Consider the following 23,763-nt stretch of genomic DNA (forward strand, 5'->3'; position numbering starts at 1 on the left):
GCCCTGCTGCTGCAGGAGGGATGGGATGGGATGCACAAGCTCCAAAGGGGATTTGGAGGCAAGGATTCATGCATGCCCCTCTGCAGACTGCTACTGGCTTCCCTCCCTCACGGGTGTTTTGCAGGAGTGATGCAATCCCTCCTTGGAACACCCACGCACACAGAGCACTTGCTGGCCACTCCCAAGGAAACCTGTTTTTTTCCAGGCAGATGGGGAGGATGAGACCTGCACCTTGCCCTGCTGAGGGGCAGTGAGCACTGCCAGAGGTGTCAGCAGCTAAAGAACTTAGGTAGGGCTCCATCAGATACAGATGTTGGGCGGCTTTGGCTGTTTTCAGAAAGTGAGCTCCTGGTCCTGTGCTGGCAGGGTATATTTGAGCATCTCAGATGTGGACAGACAAGAATTCTCTGTTGGAATCTGCTGGCAAAAAATGCTCTCCTTTCTTATTAAACCTGCTTCACCAAATCAGTGAAGGATTTGTCCCATTCAGGAGAAGTGAAGGGAGAAAATGGTGCCAGCTTCTCCTTGGCATTGCCCTGGGAATCTTGGCACAGTGTGGTATGCCCGTGGCTCCCGACACTGCCCTGCCTGTCTCTGAATTCTCAGAGTGCTGAGACTGCAGCACCCTGAGCATGAACTTGCGTTCCCACATGCGGGTGGCCCTGGCACGGCTGTCAGGGGGACAGGATTGCCTCCGAAGTGGGTGGCACTGAGCAGCGAGCGCCTTTCTCCGGATCCCCTTGCCCGGTGTGAGGAGTAGCAAGTCAATGGGCAGGTCATGCCCTAGCGATAAATTAGCTGCCAAGATACACGCTTGGATTAACGAGACCTAGTTCAGGCTGTAGCAGCTCTGAGGACACACCTGTAGTGCCCGTCAGGCGGTGGGAAGGACCTTGTGGAGGAGTAATGCATCTCCATTGACTCCATACGGCAGCGGGTATTATAAAAATCCACACAATATTTGGAAGACTTGGAAAGAAGATTGCTTGTTTTACAGACAGCTCTTCATCCTCCAAGTGGCCACACGATGGCAGAAGAAGCAAAGAACATTGCAAAAATAAATGTTAAAAAAACCCCAACCAACCAAACCCACAAGGCAGTGAGGGGTTAGCGTGTACCCCAAGGTCAGAGGGGAGCCCGGCTCGGAGCTTGGAAAGCCTCCTTCGCCGTGAACAGCCAAAACAAGGACAGGAAAACCGTTTGGTGAGAGGATTTAATGGATTTACCCAGGCTGAGAGGTGTTCAAGGCAATCCCTCGGGTCGCTCCGTTCGTGCCCTGTTTGTGGTGTGCTGAGCGCTTGGCTGATGTGCTGGATAACTCATTTTTCGTGTTAGTTGAAGTGGCGATGGACTCCAGCCAAGCTGTATGAAGAAAAGTAGCCCCTCGGACAGGGACCAGTCCCTTGTGGTCCCCTTCCAGGGGCAGGGCATGGCACGGGCTGGGCCCGAGCCCCCGCACCGCACCTCCTATTGCGGCTTTAAAAGGCGCGTTAAAAACAGATTTGCCGTGTAAAGACCTGCGAACGGATACAGTCGCTACCAAGCGAGCAGTGGAGTCGTGCAGGCTGCTCCGGGGTTTGAAAAATCCCAGTCAGGGTAGTTTGCTTCCTCTCTGCGGGGCTGGTTTCTGCTGAGATCGGGTTTTGCTGCCCCGAGGCCACGGTGTCAGCAGCACCGGAGGATGGATGTCAGCTGCCTCGATTCCTCCAGTGAAACCCTGCCTTTGGCTCCTCGGGCTTAAGCAGTGAAATGGATGTATTTAAACAATCCGGATCACAGCAGGGTACTCTGGGTCTGCACTGTCCGCGTTTGGGACGCCAGACACTCACCTGTAGCTCTTCCCAGCTGTGCTTGGATTTATTTCATCCGAGAGTTCCCTGGAAAAGTCTCCCTGTCCCTGTTAGCAGTGCGTTAAAGCTAATTATCTAATATTTAATTCTGTATCACTGTCCAAGTCTTGCATTTTACTTCTAATCCCAGAAAAATCTTAAAAAGACATCAGCATTTCAAACTAACCTGGGTAGGGGCTACAGTTTGTATGGCACAGGAATTGTAAAGACAACTGCAGCTGCACGGCTTCTCTCTTCTGCTGGTAAGACCAATTCTCCTGATCAATTAATTCAGGTGAAAGGTGAGGAGTGACTGTACCAGTAGGAATATAATGAAGAGAAGAATAGAACTAATTTTCTGTGAGCCAGGTAAGCCGGATTGCCTTGGCCTTTGGAGTTAGGCACCTGCATGCTTCCAAAGGGTGGTGGGTCACTGGGCATGGTTGGTCTATTCAACACCTACCACAGAACCCTGCAACAGGAAAAACGGCTGAGAACAACAGCTCACACTTCTAGCAACACAAACGGGCTAGAAAAACATCAGGAAAATACCCAGAAAGCAAGGCAAAAGCTGCAGGGTAGTGTTGGTCTGACTTTAGTACTCTGTTTTGTGAGGGAGGGAACTCTGCAACCAATCTGCTTAGGCATTATATGAAGGTGTTTAACAATTGCTATTCATTATTTTAAAATGCCTGGCATTGTTTTCTGTTTTCCTCTGTTGTGGTTAGGCCTTTTTGTGGAAAGGTGAGTAACAGCCCAGCTGCACAGGGAATAGTGGGAAGGCTGCATTTGGGATGCAGATGAGTGTAGCTCTGCCCTCGGGAAGATCCCTTGCTCCACAGGGATGTGGGAGCCTTCACTGATCCCTCTGTTTGCTGCACTGGGACAAGTGGGGTTAAAGAAACCCCATAGGCTCCTGCCTGCCCAACACCTGACTTCTATTTTGGTGCTGGGGCAGGCTATGATATATCACACCGCATAAAACTGCCAGACAGTGGGTGCTTATGTAGAGCAAATGTGACTGGGTTTAGCCTTAGTAAAATCAATATGATGCTATTTTCACTTTCAAAATGCATAGTGAAAAATCTCTGTGCGTTTTTCAGGTCTCTGGAAGCTGCCAGTTGCCCTCTAGGCCCAGTTGTGGTGCCACAAGGTGAGTTTTGCTTCAGTCAGGAAGAAGCAGACTTTAAAATGGGGGCAATGCAAGATGCTGAAATGGCAGTGGCACCTGGGTGCTGGGGTTGAGGAGCCTGCACCTCACAGCCTGAGTGCAGCAGGAAGGCTGGAGGCACCAGGGAACGCTGGGCGGTTCTGGGCTAAGAGCCTGCAAAGCCTCCCTGGGAACAGGCAGGGCTGGCTCTCAGCTGGCCAAGACACACATGGCAGGAGGAAAAGTATCCAGAGACTCTAAACAGCTTCTGTGGTCAGTCATGGCTTGGGAAAAGTGCTCCAAGGTGTGTTTAATGTTGGCTGCTGGAGCATGGTGACCGTGACTGGGTTCTGCACGTGAGGGAAAGGACTGTGTGCCTGCAGTCCAGAAAGTCACCCCTGCCCTGGCTGCAGCCCCAGCGGGTGAGGGAGGGAGTTCTGCCCCTTGTCCCACTCTTGAGATCCCCACCTGCAGCACCACGCGGAGCTGCTGGAGTTCAGAGGAGGCCATGAAGATGCTCTAAGGGCTGGAGCATCTTTGCTATGGTGACAGGCTGAGAGAGCTGGGGAAGTTCAAACTGTGGAAGAGACGGCTCTGAGGAGACTTTAGATTTCTTCCAGTGCCTAAAGTGGACACAGGATTGCTGGACAGGGACTTTTAGTGGGACATGTAGTTATAGGACTAGGGGGAATGATGCTTTGGGCAGGTCACACAAGGAGTATTCCTCTTTAAACTGAAAGAGAAGAGGTTCAGATTAAATGTTAAGAAAAAATTCTTGCCGCTGAGAACGTTCTGGCACAGGTTGTCCAGAAAAGGTGTGGCTCCTCGAGGCCAGGTTGGACGGGGTTGGTGGAAGGTGTCCCGGGGTCCCTAATGTGTAACCCGTTCTGTGCCCAGGGCCCGGCGGCGAGGAGAAACCGGGCACGGGGAGGGGATGGCAGCGGGTCAGGCAGGGCTCGGGGTGCGGGCGGCGCCGGTCCCGCGTGTCCCCGCCCGGCTCGGTGGCTCCCCCCGGCGGTGGCACCGGGGCTGGCTCTCCCCGCGCTCCCAGGCTGCTCCGGGGCGGCGCCGCCTCCAGCGCGGCGGGACAAAGCGGGGCCGGGCCGGGCCGGGCCGGGCAGCGCCGGCGGCATGGAGCGCGGCGCGGAGCGGGGCACGGCGCGGGGCCGGCGGCGCGGTCCGCAGCCCCACTAGGAGCCGGGCCGGGCCGAGCCGGGCGATGCGGCGGTGAGCGCGGCGGGGCCGGGGCCGCCGCGATGCTCCGCCGCAGCCTCAGCCGGCTGGTGAGTGCGGGGCCGGGGCGGCGGGCGGGGAGCAGTTGTTCTGCTGTTGTTCTCTCTGTGCCTGGTGCCGGGGTTGTTTTCTTGGGGTGCTCTGCGCGGGGCGCGTCCCCGTCCCCGCGGCCCCTCTCCCGTTCCCGTTGCCGCGGCCCCGTTCGACCCCGCTAGCCCTCCACGAGTTGCTTTTGCTACCAGAGCCCACGCCTTGCCGTTTTCCCTGCCGGGGCTGTCGGATGGGACTTGCCCGGCCCGGAGCGCGCTCGCCCAGCCGCGTGGCTCCTCCTGCCCGGGCGGGATGCGGGCTGTGCCCGGACCCTGCCCGCTCCCTTCCCGCTGCCACATAAGCTGCTCGGGGCTTTCGCCGTGACCTCATTGCTTGGCCTGAGCTCTGTAATTACTCATTTTTCCTTTTCCGCAGCAAATGTGGGTAAAAGCAGTGTTTTAACATCGTTTCGGGCGCTGCTGTTTATTCGGCAGTGTCATTGATTGCGCAGTGCGTAGTTACAAAGTTGCCGGAGTTCAGGCGGGGGTGCGTGGTGTTAGCGCAGCCCGAGCGCGCTGCGAGGTTCCGGAGCCGCTTCCCGAGTCTCCACCCGCTTACCTGCCGGCATCACGGCTCTGCCCGCAGGGCCGGATCCGCGCTCTCAAATTCACTTTCGGTTTGGAGTGGGATATTTGTGCCAGATTTTCCAGGCTTGTAGCACGAGGTACTCTACATTTTTTTTCCCCCTCCTCTTTGTAAGTCTGCAGGTAGCTCTGCGGAGCTTGGGGGGGGGGGGGAAGGGTTTAATTTTTTTTTTTGGTTGATTTTTCTCATTTGTAGGCTGTGTTTCTGTTGCAGGCTCTGGGTTAGCCGCGTGGAGAGCACACCTACCGCAACCATTGTTTTGCAGCCTCGGGGACAGATGGATCCTATGGAAACTCGATGCCCTGAGTTGCTGGCTTTGATGCCATTTAGCTCTGCCCTAAGTGCTTCCTACCCCACCCACTCTTAGCGGGAGTTTTTGTCTCAGTCATGTCGAGAGGCGTTTGTGGTTTGAGGCATATCCACCGAGTTCAGTTAAAAGCGATTTTAAGTGTCCGCTTCCTGTGAGCGGGTAACCGGAGGTGCCTGGCTGGGTTCTGGATCCAGCACCCTCCTGACCCGTGAGGAGCAGTCCCTGCCCGGCCCGATCCCCACCGTGTCTCTGTGTCACCTCTCTGTCCCTGGGTGTGGGGAGGGGATGTTCGGTGCTGCTGGGGTGTGATGTACTTTGAGGTGGAGAATAAACAAGCCAGGTATTTCTAAACGCTTTGTGCAGGGCTGAGCTGTTACAGCCCCTATTTGGAAGGGTAGGGGTGGCTTTGGCTGGAGGAACGGCGCTGTTCAGGGGCCAGGACAGAGTGCCAGGTCACCTGCAGTGTTGGTGCCGGGCTTCAGGCATTGTTTCCACCTCCTGGCTTTGAGCAGTGTTTCAGCAGCAAGGAGCTCTTTGTTATCACACTGCTGCAAGTGGCACGGGTTCCCCCATATCAGCCTTTGGCTGTGGAGCAGCTCCTGCCACGCTGCTGGGCTCTGCCCTGTCCCTAGCCCTGCAGGTGCCCCAATGGGCTTGGGTCAGTCCTCTCCCTCCTGCTCCCTGGGAGGAGAGGGCAGCCTGTGCCATCCTCTGTGGAACTGTCCCCGAGGTGCTGTCCTGCCCTCAGTCCTGGATGGGCAGGCTTAGCTTCAAGGGATGTGCATCTTGTGGCAGTGGCATTGCAGAAATTCACTGCAGTTATTAAAGGCTGCAGATTGTTTTTACACTTTGGATCCCATAGTACTACTCAGATAAATATTGTAGTGTTTCCACTGTGTGGTCTCTGCCTGAGGCTCATAAATACCAGGAGATATTAGAAATCCTGTTTTCAGTTGTAGCTCACAGCTAGGGCACAATGGATGTGACTTGCCCTATCAACATGACTGTTTGTGGATTTGTTTTTCCCTCCTATAAACTTACCCTGGGTAGGGTATGAAATGGGGTGATGAAATGAGCAACAAGGGTAGAGTGGTGCATGTCGGTCTGCTTAGCTACCTGTGGGTATAAACTGATGCTCTGCAGAAACAAATTGGATTCTGAACTTTGATTTGTGCCACTGAAATAATCCCTGTCAAAGAAAGAGTGGGGCTGGGATTACTGCAGGGAGGTGGGATTGAATTGCCATGCTTAATCCACTTTTAGGAAATACTGTCAACTTGAAATACAACTTTGGAAACAAATTCTAGCGCTGGAGTCTTATTTTTAATCTCCTGCTGCTTGCATGGCTGTTGTGGGGAGGATGCAGGAGTGGGGTGGGGAAGGGTGTAGGTGTCCAGGGGAGGGTTGGGGTCACTCTGCTGTGCCCCTCTCAGGGTTGGGGTGAGCACTGCACACTTCCTGACTCACTGGGAAGTGCTGGTTCCTGTGCTGTGCATCAGTGACAGGGTGCTTTGTCTCACGTGTGACCCTCCCCATGTTCCTCAGGAGTGTGCAGGCAGCTGTACCCCGGGGCCACAGCTCTGCACCACAGCTCTGCCAGTGCCCGCTCAGGCTGCTGGAAGAAATAACTGAGAAATGCAGAAAGAGAAGTTACTGATGCCCTCATCATTTCCATTTTCCTCCCAATTTGCTTTTATTTAAGGGTGGTCTGGAAGCGAGCCCTGGGAGCTGTGACCCTGCTCAGGGTGCAGGAAGGCTGGGATGGTGGGTGAAGCACCCCAGGGTGCTCTCCCTCCTCTTGGGATGCCTGGTGCTGGCTGAGCCCCTGGGCTGGTGCTCACCTGTCATGGTGCTCTGTCCTGGGTCTCCTGCTTCTGCAGTCAGTGCAGCTCTTTGCTCTGGAACTCTCCTGTTTGTGTTCCAAACCTGGGATAAGTAAGAAAACAACATTCTGTAATTGGGAGCAAAATTCTTCTGTTCAAGTGTTTGTGCAGTGTGTAACAATAGGACCTTAGTTGTGGTGTTCCAATTTAATTAAATACCTTGGGACCTGATCTCCTTTGCAGCCTGTGCCCTGGTAAATCCCTGGTGTTTGGCAAGTGCTGGGCTTGTTGTGAGCTGCTCGTTCTCAACAGTGCTCGGTGTTGAGGGGAGAAGGTGCCTCTTAGATGGGTCTCCAGTGGCTGTCCCTGGGCTGGACCCATGTGGCTCTCTGCCTTGTTTCAGGCTGCAGAGGTGCTCTCTTGCTGCTCCTCTCCTGGGGTCTGCATCCCTCTCTCCTGTGCCCCCAGCTTGGTTGTGGGGGGCAGGTCCTACCTGGAGCTCTGCAGGAGGATACCCCATTGAGACCTTTTCCGAGGGCGGGACATTCGAAATGGCCCACAGTCACTTTTTGGGTGGAAAGTAAATTCCCTACTGACACCAGGGAATAGTTGAGAAGGGACAGGAGTAGATGGGGTGAGCCCCTGGGGTGCACTTGGCAGTGTGGTGCTGGTCCCCCCCAGCTCAGGGGGTGCTGATTTATACGCCCATCTTTAGTATGTGCAGCAAGTGTGTAATAAAAATCTATTTTTGGACACAGAGCACATCTGTGATTGACTTGTTTATTTTTTTTCCCATCGTGTGAGCCAAACATTAGTGTGTGGTTTCAGTTCCCATTCTAATAATAAAGATGATTACAGGTAGGAGTTGGAAGCTGTAAGAATTGTCTTTTTCCCCCTAGTCCAGCCATGTTAACACCCGGAGAGTGAGGCTGTACATCACATACCTTGTACCTCACTGCCAGCTTCTGTAGGAAGTGTTTGGCTTTCACTGATGTGATAAAAACCTGCAAGCAGCAAAGGTTGGGGCTGGGGTGTCTCTTTGACACCAGGTGGCAAGTTCTGCTTGGAGAAATCCCACATTTTGGAAGGGTATGGATTTTAATGGAGCCACTTGAATTTTTCATAAAAGTTGCTAGTATTTTATTTTGTAAGATGTGTTTAGCATGATAGCAGCATTCCATGTGCTCAGGGCAGTTCCCCTGTAGCAGCCACAGGGGTAGCCTGTGCTTGACCACAGAGAAGTTAAGGGAGGCTCAAATAGAGAAGCTGGAATTGCAAAAAGCTTTGGGTTGCAATCCTTTATTAGTGTTCCTTCCCTGGAAAATGGGGACACAGGAGTTTCTCAGATTCCTGAAACTATTTCCTCTTCAGTGTCTCCTAACTGTAGCTTTATTCCCAGAAGCAGCTCAGCCATTTTAATAAATAAAAATCAAACAAAAAACTTTGCCTGGGATAAACAGCTATGTGCAACTGTTTGTGTGTGCAGTTAAAGTTTGGGGAAGTTGGAAATAGCTGTAGGGAGGGCTGGAGAGCACCAGTCAAACATTAATGATAAGCGACACTTCTAATTAAACCTGTGGCATGCTGGAACTTTTCAGTGAAGAATAGCGAGTCTTGGCTGTATTTTCTTCTTCCTTCCATACCACTTTTGTCCCCAGTTGGTATTCTGCTAAGAGTATTGGTGGTTGGCTGGGCTGTGTGGGAAAGGTTTGGAGCTGCAGCTGAAGACATGGCAATTTGCTTTTTAATAATAAGAGTTGTAAAAGCAAACAGGACATCTGTTAATAACAAGCTCTTCAGCCTTGCCTTTACTTTCCTCCTGCTGCCTTTGGTTTATGTGTTTCCTTTCTGACTAAAACTGTTTTCTGGCTGTAGCTGTCTCTAGTGGAGAGATTTATTTTTTTTTAAGTGTTAGCTAAAAGCAAAGCTGATAGAGAACATTCACACCCAAATCAGCTGTCTGCCAATGATCATGATTTTAGGAATGCAAGCTTGGTCCCTATGCTCATCTCTCTCCCATAGCAGCATGCTTGCATCTCGTATCCCAGGTGTGCAATTCCTTGCATTTTGGGACTGTGTTCCCATGGGGGATTTAACCCCACTATCTTTGCTGAAAAAATGCTGGGCTGGCCAAGTGGGGGAACGTCTCTGTGCCTGCCGGAGAAGGTGGCATTGCAGGGGTGAGGGAGTCATTGAGCAGGGTGCCTGGGACGGGGGAATTTTCCAGGCTGCTTGGACACAGAGTGGCCGAATGTGCTGTTAACCCCTTTACCTTTCCCTGCAAGTGTTAGCTCGGGGGTTTTTCGGGGGAGTTTCCTGTATTTGTTGTGTGTGGGAGGCAGTGCTGGGGTTGGAGGGCAGCAGGGAGGTTTTTCCTGCATGGCTGGGGTGGTCAGTGTGGTGCCTTCCTGCCCAAATGTGTCCCCTGCTCAGGGCGGAGGGCAGCAGCTCATGCCCTGTGCTAGGACAGGCTATCCCGAGATTATCTTGGATAATGCTTCACCACTGCATTGATGAAATCTGCTTTTCTATGCTCGTATTGGAAATATTTCTGTGCTTCCTGAGGGAAGGTCAGGCTGGTTTTTCCCCAGCAGCTTTTGCCAGTGCTGTACACAGGATGTTTGGACTTTACCTGGCTGTGCTCTCCCCAGCCAGCGCACCTGTGTCCAGCCCGGGGCTTGGAGCTCCACAGGTGCTGATGCTGTGGGAGCCAGGAGAGCCTGGCACACATCTGCTGCTCTGCCCCTGCCAGTTCCTTCACCTCTTGGAAGTAGACAAGATTTTCTTCCCCCTACTTCCATTGCTAAGCAATATTGAGGTTCAGTTTATTTTAGTGTTTTGGAGATTTACAGCTTTCTCTGACCTGTGGGGGCCATGCAGATGGTGGGGTGCAGGCATGGCTGGGCTATGGCTGTGTTTGGGGGTCACTCAGGAGCCTCACCCTGCTGGGATGCTGTTAGGTGGGCACAGCATGAAGGACACACTGAAAGGGGCTCTGCCCAGACCCTGTCCTGCCCTTGGGGACACTGTGCCAGTCAGAGAGGTGTCCTGCTCATTGCGCATAGGTGACAAGGACACTGTTGCTGATGATTGTAAGCCGTTTCTGTTACTACTGTTGAAATAGTTGTACAGTAATCTTGTGTAGGTCTGCTCTCCCTTCGCCCTTTCCATGGGCTGGCTCCAGGAGCAGCCCCCTGCTGCTCTGGGTGTAACCATCACTGCAGTTTGCTGAGCTGCCTGGAATTATCCAACACGCCACCAGTGACTTCTTCACTAGGTTTGCTGAACTGGCTAATGTCTGATTTGGGCAGTCAGTATTCTGCTTTTTTTGCAATAAACTTGACTCCAAGACTTGAGCATGGAGCTGTTCCTTGGGGTGCCTTAACCCTGCTGTGGGAGGAAGGCAATGCTGCTGCTGCCTGTGTGCTGCAGGGGATGGCAGCGGGCGGCAAACTGCTTTAAAGCTCGATTTACTGACTTGTAGCCTGGGGAAACAGTGAAACTTCCCTGTTTTAAAAGGTCTCCTCTGGCTGCTGCCCTCACCTGGCTCCTGCTTGGCAGCAGCACAGCTGCTGGGTCAGGAAAAGCCTGTTTTACCCAGAGGCTGCAGTGACTTGAGTATATCTATAGGCATTAAATATACATGCATGCAATATATACACATTAAATATGCATCTACGCATCTAAGCAATATATAGAGATTCATGAAATATATATATTTATTTTTGCTTGTGGGCTCTTTCTCAGGCTTGGCCAAAGCCCAGGGAGCTGCTGGGCAGTGATTGGCACAGGGCACCACCCTGATGGTTGCAAAGTGCATTTGGACACTGAGCTACACATGGGACAGTGGGGTGGGGAGAGGAACTGAGGCTCCCTGGTGGGAGGAAAGCAATCCCCAGTCCCCTTCATGATTTTTCATGCTCTCATAGGGCTGCTCGCTGCCACGGGTGCTGACCAGAACCAGTACTCTCTAAAATGTTTAACCCCTTCTGTGTGTGGTTTTCAGTTTGTCCACTCCTGTGGGCACCTGTTGCATCCTGCTGACTCCAGTGGTTTTCTTCCCCAAATCTCAGCGGTGTTGCTGGGGATGGAATTTCAGCTGAAGCCCACTTAGTCTAAAAGCATATCTCCTCTGGCCATTCAGCCTAACTGATAATGCTTCAGGGACATTTTTTCTGCCCTCCTTAATGAGAGCTTAGTGCGTGTTCCAGTTGTTTGTAAAGAGCTTTTTTGTTTTCCTCCTGCAGCAGAAGGAGGGGTAAGCTCCTGTCAGGCTGTTCTAGCTGGGTGTTTAGCTCTCAAATCAGGCTGTTCTTTTTTTTTTTCCCCCATCTTGAACAAGATTCCTGTTAAACCCCATTGTGGCCTTTGCTGAGTAATACTTTGCTGCAGGCTTTTTGCTCTTGTTTTCAGCTGAATTTTCAGGATCTATAGGTGAAAGGACTCCAGCCTTATGTATGGAGGGCTTGGTAATTTCTTGCTGTGTGTTTTCAAAGAATCTTTTCATCTGGCATGTCTTAAAGTGTGCTGTGTACCTTAACTAAAGAGTTTGTGAAATGATTGAAGTGGGAAACAGAGACATTGCTCACTTGGTCAGTATAATTTGTTTGCAGTATTGTGGCAAATGCACTGATTTGCAAACCAGAGGGATCCTCTATTTCTTGTGCTGTGAAGGACCTAGAAAAGCTGAGTAAGATGTGCAACAGGCAAGACCAGACAATTTGAAGCGCTTCTCTGGTACTGTCATCCAAGATCTCTTCAGCAGTAATACAAATTAAATACTGCTTGACTGCAGCGACTCTGGGCTCTGTTGCTGGAGTCTCAATTGGCTTAAGAGGGGAAAAAAATAAAAAATAAATCTCACTGCCGGGAAATTAAATGCAGGGAGGAAAAAAAAAAGTCCACTTTTGTGAGCAGCCCTTCCATCTTTTATTATGATTTCTGTGTAATTCCTCCTCAGCATTCATCCAAAGCCAGGCAGCTGCTATCTGTAGGGACTCTGCAAAGCCAACCTTGAAATCCAGTATTAATACATTTTTTTTTCTGCTTGCTTTGGGTGGTGCTTTGCATGCCACTTTTGTTCAGTCTGAGTTTGTGGAAGGTTTTTATTTTTTCTGTTTTTTCCTTCTTCCTTACAGCTCACCTTTTCTTATATTGTTTGCTCAGAGAGGGAGTGTCGTAAAATTAGGGGGAGGGCTGTTGTCTTTGTATCAGCCAAATTAATATTGTGGAGCACAAAATTTCCATGGGCTGGTTTCTCCCAGGGTAGTTTGATGGAAGTGGGATTTCCCACTTGCCAAGAACCACTGCAGTAAGTGCAGAGTGGGGAGCAGGCAGAGAGAGGAGCCCTTGGGTGAAGGAGCTTGTGTTGGTGACTGAGAGCAGGAGCAGCCCTTGTCTTGGTGCCTGACTGGGGAAAGAGACTGATGGGATGGAGATGGCTGAGTCACTCCAGGGATGCTGGCACCTTCTGCAGCACAGGGTGAGCTCTCTCTGCACTGGTGGTGCTGGGGAGCAGCACAGTGAAACCCCCAAGCCTGAGCTCCCAGGTTAGGGACACCTCATCTCGCTGTCCCCGTGTCTCTGCAGCTCTTGTGGCTGCTGTGCTGGGCAGTGCTTGGTGTGGTGTGGGGCTCACTCAGCCTCTGCTCTGCTGCCTTCCCCAGCCCCAGCAGCAGCCAAAGGATTTCCTGGAGATAAACAGTCCTGGGCCACATGGCGAGGATTTCTCTCCTGACTGGGTGGATTTCACTGATCCAGTATCCTGTCCTGACTGCGCCTGCAAGCCCCAAGGGTGAAACTGTTGGACATTGTAGTACCCAGAGGTGAAAATATTCCCAGTGTGGTCTGGGTCACATGGAGCTGATTTTGGCTGTGGAGCAAGTGGTGAAGGAGATGATTTCTACCTCTTCCCTCTTGTCTCCTGCTGCTTCTGTGGAAACATTTGTCTGTAGTACAGCAAGGGTTAGAAAACCACAGCTTTTATGGTCTTGGAGTTGAAGAAATTGATCTGAACCCATGTGAGGGAGTTGCTGGGACCTCGGGTACCCATTGTGGGATTGAGGGCACCCTGGGATGCTGGTGCAGGACTTGGGGCGTCCCTGCAGGCTGGAGCTGCCCTGCCTTCCCTCCTGGTGGCTGTTTGGGAGATGGGACAGCTTCCCTGGGCAGCCGTGGGTCCCAGCCCTGGCTTCTGGGGTGCTGTGCTGAGGTGCACTGTGGCAGGGCAGTCTGCAGCCTCTGCCCTGGAGTGTGGATAGCCAGGCAGGCTTGCTTCCCAGGGGAAAGGCAAGAATCTGCTCTGGGAAATGGGCTTCTCGCCAGTCAGCTGGCAGCCTGGCTCTGAAATGCTGGGAAAACTTAAAAAGGGGCAAAATGTTTGTAGGTGGCAGAGGTTAGAGTAACGTCTGGCCGAGCTGGAATGCATAACATAGCATTTAGGGGTTTTTTTTGTTTCCATAACTGAAGAGCACAGGCTTTCAGAGGACCAGAAAACAACGGGAAAACCAACAAATTATAGCTCTGCTGGGTGATGCAAGCACTGACAATTGCAAACTAGGAGGTTTTTTCCATTTTGCACTTATTTTAATTTTTGCCAGGGCAAATCACTGCTCTGGAGAGCTTGCTGCCCTGCTAAAATAGCTGCTGATGAACAGACATATGTGCACAGCTTGAGCTGGGGAGAGGAGGGAGGAAGAGTTTTGAAGACAGGAAGACCTCGTTGTATTTGCTTTGTGACCTCTGCAAAACATTTGGCTCTTACTCAAAGTCCTTTTTCTGTTCTCGAGCCTGAAGTGTTCCTATGAGTCTGAATTTTATATGCTGGCAGCATGCTGGTCGAACTTTTCTTTTGGGCTGCCAAAAATAAAGATCTGCTGCCTGTGTTTCAAGATGAGCAATGGTTTCATAACCCTGGCTACCAACAGGGCAGAGGAAAAAAGAATTGAGATGCTAAAAACTTCTGAAGGTCGGTGGTTGTGTTTGAGCAGGAGCAACAGACTTTGTACGGAACAGCAGCACTGGAGTAATGCTGCCCAAATTGATCCTGGGTTTGGCTTTGTGCATCACTCACTGAGCCTGGCTTTGTGCAAAGTGCTGCTGAACAGAAGCTGTGATTACAGCCATTGTGGAATGTTTGCTGGGAAGATGCAGTGCTGCCTGGTTTGAGGGTAGGCTGCCTCCAGAAGGAAAAACAAAATCTGTGCCAAAAAAGGTCTTTCCAGCTGTCACCCCTGTACATGGCACTCCTCAAGTCCAGGATAGGGCTGGGCCCTCCTTTAAATTTATTAACTAGGGAAAAAAACCTTGTATTTCCTCTCTCCACCCTTATGGAATCTTTCAAGTAGCCTTTTCCCCCGTTCTCTCCTCCCAGCCATGTCTTTGTTTTTATCAGTGGCTTTGTTGGCTAAGTCAACTTTTCCAGGAACTGCTGCTTGGTTGGGCCCTGCTGTTCCCCAGCCCACTGTCCTTGCTGAATGTGATCTCCCTTCATCACACGGTGAGGCAGCAGGTCCTGGGGACAGAGGGGACGTGGGGATGGTCTCTGGCTGGCACCCCTCACTTGGCTTCACTTCTACTTGCATTCAGGGTGGTGAGATCTGGTTCAGTGATGCTGTGCTGGAGCTCATCTTGTTCTGCTTTGTCATCCCCAGGGACGAGGTCTGGGTGTTGAGCCCTATCACATGCTGACTGTGCTACAAAAACCCCCAGGTGCTGGCCCTTTTCCCATGATTCCTCTTTACTCTTGCCTTGTCTTTAGCTCTGGGGGCTCTCATGGTTGCCCCTGTTTTCCCCAGCTTGGCTGGAGCCAGCTTAACCCAGCAGTCACTCCTTGGTGGTCATGTTTTGTCCCTGGCTGAAACATCAGTGGGAGCTTCGGCCTCGGCACAGGAGAAGGGATACTGGTTTAAATTTCAACCTTGTGTTTTCCCAAGGTACCAGCATTCCCATCCTGCTTAGGAATGAGCAGCCAAGTCCTGTCCAGTGGGAAATGAGATGGGCAGTGTGTGCCTTCAGCCCTTCCTCTTGGACCTATGAGCTCGGAGAATTGCAGATACACTGTTGGTTGGTTGGTTGGTTGGTTGGTTGGTTGTTTTTGCCAAGGTCTGGGCATGTTATTGACCATGTAGCCACAGGGAGAGTGGCGGGGTTGATCCTGCTCGGTGAAGTTCTCTCTCTAAATCAGGAGATCTCCCTGGATATGTGGTCACTGTGGGTAAGCACAGTCTGAGCTGCTGAATTATTAAGGGTGTTCTCAAAGCATTGCTCGTACCCTCGTGGGAATGACTGAGGACAAAGAGTCAGAGGAAAACTGGCAAGTGGAAATCTCAATTAGAAATACATCGGTTGGGCAGCGAGGTTGATGTGCTGAGCAACTTCCCTAGGCTGATGGGTGCTTTGGGGGAGTAAATTTATGGAGGCTTTAAAGAATTGTGGATGTGTTTTCCTTTGTTATTCTGAGGCAAAATGAAAACAGGAGCTAGAACAGGCTGTTTTGGGAGGTGCTGTTGTTTTTTGCAAGCTTTTTTTGTAAATCAGGTTGCCTTCTCTGCTACTTTTATGATAAATGGAGCAATACAGGAGCAATTAGACTTTAAACTATTCATGAGATTGAATGTGATTTAATCTTTCTTTTGCATGTATTTAATATAAGATGTGGTTTCATTCAAGTGTTTGTGCTTTGTACTTGTACTGTATAATCTCTGGGTTTAGCAGATGATTTTTTTTAAATGCCTGTGGTTTTTATTAGATCAGTTTTCTGTGCGTTATTTGTGTTTACTTTGTGGCTTAAAGTTATCTTCAGCAAACATGAAAGGAGATGTTTTTTTTACTAGTTAGTTCTGGTTTTGGTGCTTTCTGGAGCTGTAGTAAATCAAATGGTAGGGGTTTTTTATTTTTTCTTCTGCTGCTGTTTTTTTTTTTTTTTTCAGGAAACAGGGCTAGAAGGTAGCACAGACACTTGCTTTCCATATGGGGGATATAATTATAACACTCTGTTTCCAGCTGCCCTAGAAATAGTCCTCTTGAAGTGGCTGCAGAACACAGGTTCACCTCTCCTGATGAACTCGGTCTAACTCCATTAATTTTTACCCAGGCTTGCTAATTTTTACCCAAGTTTTCAGCTTTTATCCAGTGCCATCTTGGTGCTGTGCCTGGTGATGGGATGGATTCCCAGAAAGTGGGGAGGGAGGTGAAGAGGAGCCTCTCCCCATGACAGGCAGGAATGATTTTGCTGGGCAGGGACACTTCTCTGGGAGGAGGGGAAAGAGGCACGAAGGGACACTTGCCTGAACTCAGGTGGAGAATTTAAGGCTGCAAATGTAATTCTGCAATCTCTGTGTAATGCTCCAACAGCTTCAAGTAATCAAGATGTTGGGTTATTAATTGCATCATGGACATTTTTACTCCTGACCTGATGCCTTCAAACCATACCTATTCTTACCTCCTCAAAGAAGAAATTTATCGTGGAATGCCAAGCCCCAGGTGACCTTCCATGGGCACACAGTTGGGCTTTTAAAGTTTGGGCAGTGTAAGAAAATGGCCATTATCCCCCCAAATGTCTTGATTTCAGAACTGCTGCTTCTGGCAGCACGTGGGCTTTATAAAAGGTGCAAGTGTGGGAAGGTTGGGTTACATCAAAGCATTTGACAGAACACGTTCATGGGTGAGTTTCTCGGTGGCATGAGAAGGGTGGTGCTGCAGCAGTAGCTCTTTGCCCTGCCGAGTGTGTCCCATGTGGGTGCAGGGGGGCCCCTGGACCTGCCCCGGGGCAAAGCCAGGACAGGGTGCAGCTGCCAGCTCAAGGGATGCTCCCTACGGAACAGCCTTCCTTGCCTCATCTTTATCTCCTCTGGTTTGTGTTTGACTCTCTGGCTGTTGTCTTCCAGCTGAGCTCCTTCAAGAGAAAAGTGTTTTGGATGCCCTGCTGAAAGATTGACTCGCTGGGCTTGGTTAGGCACTGGGGGAGCGGAACAGGAGCTCTGCACTGAAGCTTGAAACATGGCAGGACAGACCTACATCTTTGGGGCTGGATGCATCCCTCAGGGGATGCAGACAGGATAGTGGCTCTGCTCAAAAATGCCTCCTTCCCTCCTTTCTCTCAGCTCCTGGTGTCTGCTGTGTGTCTGCCAGCTGCTGGCAGCTCTTGTGGGTTGCAGGGGTACAGTACAGCAGGTAGGTCTGTGGTCACCTGCACACATCCCTGGATCCTCTAGGCTTGGTGGGAGGATGCCATGTGGCTTCCCTGGCACTGTCCCCACACCGTGCCCAGTCTGACCCTGCTGATCCCTACAGACAGCTCTGCTTCTCTCTGTACTCACACAAACACCACACCTCCAGCCCAGTGAGGTGAGAAAGTGCCTATGAGGGGAATGCAATTGTTTATTTTCTTGAATAATCCTTTTGGCAGGCTTGGCTCTAAACAGCCAGAGAAACTGGCTTTTGCCTGCGCCAGCTCACTCCAGCACTGTGGGCTGTGTAGAACCCTACCAGGCAACGAGGCAGCTGCTTGAATTACATCCAAGTAATATTTCCCTTTTTTTTTCCCATCAGAATTAAAATTTTTCATGAAAGGGAGTCGGAAAAAGTCGTCTAAATCCTCTCCCTGCTAATCTGCATATTTTATAATTTTACCAATAGCCTGACAGTTATTCCCTAAATCTGCCTTTAAGTCTCTGTGTAGAGCCGTTATTAAGATGTAGCCATCTATTAATGACCTGGCCAGGGCTCGTCAAAGTGAGAGCTTTTATTTGCTGAGCTCAGCCAGCACCGTGCTGCAGGTGTCTGGTGTGCACTCACTTTCTGGGGGATGGAGAAGAGAGATGGGGTATGGAGCCTTGCAGCTTCTGGTGTGACACCCTGGGGTGGTTGAGGGAATGGGAAATGTGGGAGACTGGTCAGACCATGGAGTTACAGTGCCACTGTCACCGTGGCACTGCACTCACGTGTGCAGGCGATGCTGCAGATACACTGCTGAAGGCACTGGAGGATGAAAGCCCTTCTGGGTGCTGGTAACTCAGTGTGGCTTGGTCAGCCAGCACACCACACCTGGATTTGGGTTCTCTGCTCTGAGGCTTCACGCACCCCATGCTTTCTGTGGATAGTCAGGAAATCCCTGTGTGTACTTTTCCAGAAGTGCTTTAAGCGGAACTCGGGGGTTTCCATGCCAGTGCATGTGCGTGGCAAACCCTGACCCTGCTCTGTGCCAGCAGCATGGGCAGGGGAAGCTGTGGCTTCCTCCCTGTGCTGGAGGGATGTCACCAGGCACACCTGACTCCACAGCTGCACGGGGACGCCACGGGGACGAGGTGTGGGGACATCTGTTTCAGCTGCCTGGCACTGCCGTGCATGGATGGATGGATGGCTCTGCCTCTTGCTCCTAGGGCACAGGTTGGTGACACTGTGTCTGGCCCCTCTGTAATGCAGCAGATCCACCAGGGGTCCTTTTTGGGTCTGGTTTGTAGTTTGAAAGAGGTACTGTTTGCTGCTCCCACTGTGGTGGTGGTACAAGAAGTTGCAAATTGGATGTTGAGGTGTTAACATTGGAATGGAGGAGTTCTGGTACTTCTGGTGCATTCAGGTATTTTGTTTGCTGTGTGTTAACATCCTTTCATTTGGATGGGGGGAGCTGTCTGTGGTTTGCAGGGTGCTGTCCTCTCCCATGGGTAGCCTGGAAGGGCTCTGAGGTGGCAGGGTCTCTGCTAGAGCCCCTTGTTGCTGATCACAGGTTTCTTTTTGCCTGAGACACGATGAGCAAGGAGTTTGTCCCCAGGTCCTTTGCTGGGAGCAGAGTCTCAGCACTGGTGATGGAGGGTGGTGGCTGTGATGGGAGACTGATGCTTTTCCTGACTCTGTGTGATCCATGGGCCCCTGCTCATGCTCTGGGACACAGCAGTGACATTAGTCTCCTGGCTTGGTAGGGGCTGCTGTCCTGCAGAGCAGTCCTGCTGGGGTTATTTCACCACAATTCCCTCATCCTGCTGCGGAGCAGTGGGGCTGTCACCAATCCCCATGGTACAAGGTTGGCATTGACTTGTGACATCTCATTCTGCTTTAAATTAAACCCCCAGCTGGCTTCCCAGCACCCTGTGTGTCATCCTGAGGAGTTTGTGGTGTGAAGCTGTCTGCTGCTTCATTTGTGATTTTTAGCTGAGATTTTTAAATAGCAGAAGCAGACTTGTTTGGTTTTTTGAGCTGAGTACTAAATCTGTGTGTACCAGTGTGGTGCTGAGACATTTTGAAGGGGCTTGAGGGTTGGACAGAAGAGTGAATGTAAGGGAGGGTGCAGTTGCCATTGTCCTCCATGCAATGAATAAACCCAGACCTGAAGGATTCTCCAGGCCAGGACTAGCAAGAGATGTATAGATGCTAAATTATATCCCTAATGACTTGAAGTGCTTGATAAAGACATTCTCCTTCAAGAAGGAAAAATAACCTGGCACAGGCTGCAGATGCAGGCAGCAGCTGTCCTGCACAGGGCAGGAGTGCAGTGACCCATCCTGTGGGGTGTAGGGCAGGCTGTGGTCCTGGGAGGTGATGACTGAGCAAAGGTGTCTTTCAGGCTCAGCACGTCCCTGGTTTTACTAAATAACCTTACCTGTTGTTCTTCATTCTCTGTACTTTGGCTGGGGCAGAGGGGTGAATTGATTTCCAGCTGCCTTATTTCCAGTGAGAGCAGCACGGTGCGCTGAGAAGCTGGACGCTGTTAATACGAATATCTGAGTTGTTTTGAGCTAAAAGCTGTGTTTTCCTTTGCTGGCTGCCCGGACAGTGTGCTGGGGAGGAGAAGAGGGTGGGCACACGCACCGTGCTGGTCGGGCACCGCCCTGTCCCGGACACCGAGGCGTACCTGGCACAGAAGTTCTGCGACAACAGGATCGTCTCCTCCAAGGTGAGCTCGTCCAGCGGCATTGTCTGCGTGGCTCCTGCTTGTGTACTCACCCTGCTGCTGCTTGGTGGTGGGTTGGGAGACTCAGAGCCCAAATTCCTCAAGGACGAGTGCAGAAGTGCCAGTGCAGCAGCCTGATAGAGCCCTCACCCACAGCTCCAGTCTCTCTGTTAGTGTTTTGGTTTTCTTGTTATCCTGTCAATGCCAGTGGGGGCATGGAGAAGTTTCTTTCTTGTAGGCTGGATGAGAGCAAAGCACATGGACACACTGATTTTTTGGGGTTGGGAGGGGTTTTTTTTGGTGGTTTTTTTAAAGTTTTCTGGCATCCCCTTTGGGGAGAAAAGGCAGATTAGGTGCATAATGCAGCATGAGATAACAGTGGCTCAAATTTGTAAAAAGGAGTGGCATTATTTTATAAAGGCATGTAAAAATATGATTCCTTTTTTTTTTTTTCTGTGGGATTTTTCTTTCTTGAGATAGGATAAAAATAACCATGCTCTGTTTATCCCTTTGGATGGAAGGGGGGAAACATTCATATGGTATTAATGCAGCTTTTGTTTATAGTGGAAAACTGTGATGACACCCATCTGCCTTCTGCTTAGCTTTTTTTCTGTGACATTCATGAAGCTATTTCAAAAGATTTGAAGCCAATTCGAGTAAAATATCAAACAAGTGGCATTCATGTTGTCAACACAGCTGGATATGTATCCCAGTGCTCAGGATTCACTTAGTGATGCTCAGCACACACTTGGGCGTCAGCTCTGCTGTACTTAAGCTGCAAGGGGGTTTTTCCCTCTCCTTTCTTTCTTTATACATCTTGCATCTTATCTGTTTTTGTATGTCTGGGTTTATTTTTGGGAAGTTATCAGTCTGTCCGTGTTTCACTTGTGGAGCCTTCCCATTGACGTTTCCCTGGCACGCAGGAGAGCCCTTCAGTGAGGACACCTTCCCCCATCTCAGTTCCCTCCCTGACAAATGGTTTGCTTTAGCACTAATTTTAGTTCTTCCTTGTTTTATTTTTGAATGTTATGTCCTTGCTCCTTTTTCCTTTTATATTTTCTAGGCCTGGGACCTGACCAGTCTCTTTTATATTTAAATGGACATTGGTCTTGAGACTTGACTGCTTTTTTTGTTTGTTTTTTTTTTTTTTTTTTAATTACAGACAGACTGAAAGATAGATATTAGACCCATTATTTTCCATGTTGTTCTTAAATTCCACATGCTTTCCAGAGTAAATGATTCAGCAACCTTCTTAAAATGATAATGAAGCACAACCTAATGCTAAATTTGTATGGGCAGCATGGGGATTTTTTTTGTGTTTTGTTTTAAAAGCAGCTCTGAGATGATTTTGGCAATTTGGAAACAAATATATCCACTATGGGTTATGTTGTAATGAAATCAAGTGTCTACAAATGCCTTTTTAGAAGTTGTCTCACTGTGATACTTCTGGCTGTTCAGTGCTGCAGCAGGGAGAGCTGGAGCTGGAAACTGAAGCAGGAATTTGGTGGCATCTCAGCATCCAGAGCTGCACTGTGCTCCTGGGCTTAGCTCAGGGACCTGGATGTGTCTGGAGCCCTGCAGGCTGCTCTGCACCTCCTGCCCACGAGAGGAGAGCTCCCTCCCTCCTCTGTGCAGGTCATCCCCAAATTACGGCTGCAGTCCCTGCCAGCCTTGGTCTGTTTGTGAGTGCCCCTCTCTCCCCACAGTACACCCTCTGGAATTTCCTCCCGAAGAACCTCTTTGAGCAGTTTAGAAGAATTGCCAACTTCTACTTCCTCATCATCTTCCTTGTGCAGGTAAGAGCTTTGATGCTAAGAGTGAGTTTTATTGAGGCACTGATGTTAAACACAGCTTGAACAAGAATTGAGCTTTAAAACTGTTAGTGTTTTTAAGAACTTTGGAAATTTTTGAGTTGGAAGCTCAGAAAGTTATAATTCTGCCACACCATCTAAGGCATAAAAATAATTAAAATATTTGGGCCTGTCTGAGATGGGGTTTGAATGACTGTTGAAACACTGAAAAACCATCTTAATTCTAACTGTTAACATCATTCAACCACTGAAAATACATTTCATGCTATACAATTGTCACCATTATTATTTCTGCTTCATAACCATATTTCCCTAAGTGATACGATATTTTTATGTTTCAGATATCATGAGTTTCAAGGCAAGCAGGAGAGATAGGATAAACTCAGTAAAATTCAGAAAATGCATAGGATGAGTTTTGGAAACCTAAAGCTTCAGGAAGTTTACATGGGCAAAACAGCAAATTTATTACAGGCACATACTTTTCCTGCTCTTTGTGGCTTGGCTGAAGGGGCAAATCACATTTTAAACCCTCAGGGCTCAGCACACAGCCAGCTCTGGGGCTGGAAATAGGCACCCGAGCTCCAGCCCAGCAAATGAGAAGGCAAGGCAGGGCTGCTGCAGGCTCCTGGTGGTTCAGGGCTGGGATGTCTCTGTCCCAGGCTCCTGTAAGCCACGAGTGCCCGCAGTGTTGTCTGTGTGCAGTGAAGGGCTCTGCTGGCAGTCGGAGGTTGCTGCAGGAGCAGGGCTCCCGAGCCATGGCTGTGTGAGCCTTCCCTGGCAGTGTGACATGAAAGGCCAATTTACTCCAGCGTCAGCTGGCTCGCCTCCATCTCTTCATTTCGTTGGCGTCGCTCCATTTTGTCAGACCCAATTTGTAATTTGCCTTGAACTGAAGCGATACCCTGGAGTCAGGATGTCCTTTTTGTGTTGCTGGCCACTTAGTGACGTGCTATTACATTTTATCTATTGACCCTCTGGCCATGGAGAACATGGAATATTCCTGATTATAATACAAACCAGATTTTAGTCTAGCTGCTTGGCCATTCTGGGCACAGGTCTCTGCAGGTGAGAGAAGAGCCTGCTGTTCCTCCTGGTCTTTATTCTGTGAGTCCCTCTAAAATCAGGAAGCAGCCTTCGTGGTCAGTTGGAGAACAAACAAACCCAGCTGAGCACAGCCCAGGCTGACAGCAGTGATCACTGGCTGCTGTAGAGAGCAGCCCCTGCCCGGTGCTTGTCATTCTGGAGATGTCACCTGCCTTAAAAAGGCACTCGGGGCCACTCCGTTCAATTTACCTGCCAAGGGTTATACCTTGAAAAGTGCCACCTCTATCTTAAATGTTCATGCTTATCTTTAAATTTTTGTAAATTAATGGGGTTGTCCCACCTGGTTGCTGCATGAGGAGTGGGGGGTCAGAGTGCTGGAGGAATTGCCTGGTGCATCTGCCCTACCTGCTGTGAAACACGTTATCTAAACATCTGTTTGTCTGGGACCCCAGACCCAGGTCTTTGTAAGACAAAGTTTGTGCATTAAACATGGAACAGGCTGCCTCCAAACAGGGGTACAAATGGGCTGTTTGTTTGGTTCATCTGTTGCTGCTCTTGCAGCAGTCTGCAGGGAATCTCTTGGTGGAAGGGCTGGCCTGGAGTGGGCACGGTGCAGGTATATCTGCAGACAGACCAGGCTGGTGGCAATGAGCTGTTTCAGGCATAGCAGGAATGAAAAGAGTCTGAGGAGGAGGAAAGGGCAGATAACTTTCAGAGTGTGGTCCTTAGTGTCCTGAGGAATCTTACAAGAAGAAACTGTTAAGTAACAGGAGGACTTTATGACTTTTGAGTGGACTCAAATTAAGCTGTTGAAGTCCTAAACCAGTCCAAAAATAATTTCAGGAGTCTGCCTTTGTCCTGGTTTGTTGCTCATGTGTCCCTCAGGTTTTTACCAGCCACAAAGGGGAAGAGTAGCATCCAGCCACAGGGGTTTTGCAGGGAGTCCAAACTCCAGATGCATGTATGAATTATTCTAGGCACTTCATCTGATGTTGTATTCCT

The 23,763-nt window shown here is 50.2% G+C and overlaps 1 protein-coding gene across 1 annotated transcript in view; it reads left to right on the plus strand.

Moving 5' to 3' along the window:
- The first annotated feature begins 1,027 nt into the window (after positions 1-1,027).
- The window catches only part of ATP11C (ATPase phospholipid transporting 11C), a 53,429-nt gene continuing 30,693 nt past the window's right edge, over positions 1,028-23,763 (plus strand). Inside the window, exons 1-9 of the mRNA XM_062502799.1 lie at positions 1,028-1,099; positions 1,421-1,509; positions 2,933-2,982; positions 3,877-4,262; positions 4,888-4,966; positions 5,367-5,500; positions 7,920-7,943; positions 19,790-19,909; positions 21,613-21,702. Of these exons, the coding sequence (XP_062358783.1) occupies positions 1,028-1,099; positions 1,421-1,509; positions 2,933-2,982; positions 3,877-4,262; positions 4,888-4,966; positions 5,367-5,500; positions 7,920-7,943; positions 19,790-19,909; positions 21,613-21,702 (1,044 nt within the window). The remainder of the gene's footprint in view (positions 1,100-1,420; positions 1,510-2,932; positions 2,983-3,876; positions 4,263-4,887; positions 4,967-5,366; positions 5,501-7,919; positions 7,944-19,789; positions 19,910-21,612; positions 21,703-23,763) is intronic.

The sequence above is a fragment of the Cinclus cinclus genome, chromosome 15, assembly GCF_963662255.1.
Source record: "Cinclus cinclus chromosome 15, bCinCin1.1, whole genome shotgun sequence".
In the NCBI taxonomy this organism is placed as follows: domain Eukaryota; kingdom Metazoa; phylum Chordata; class Aves; order Passeriformes; family Cinclidae; genus Cinclus; species Cinclus cinclus.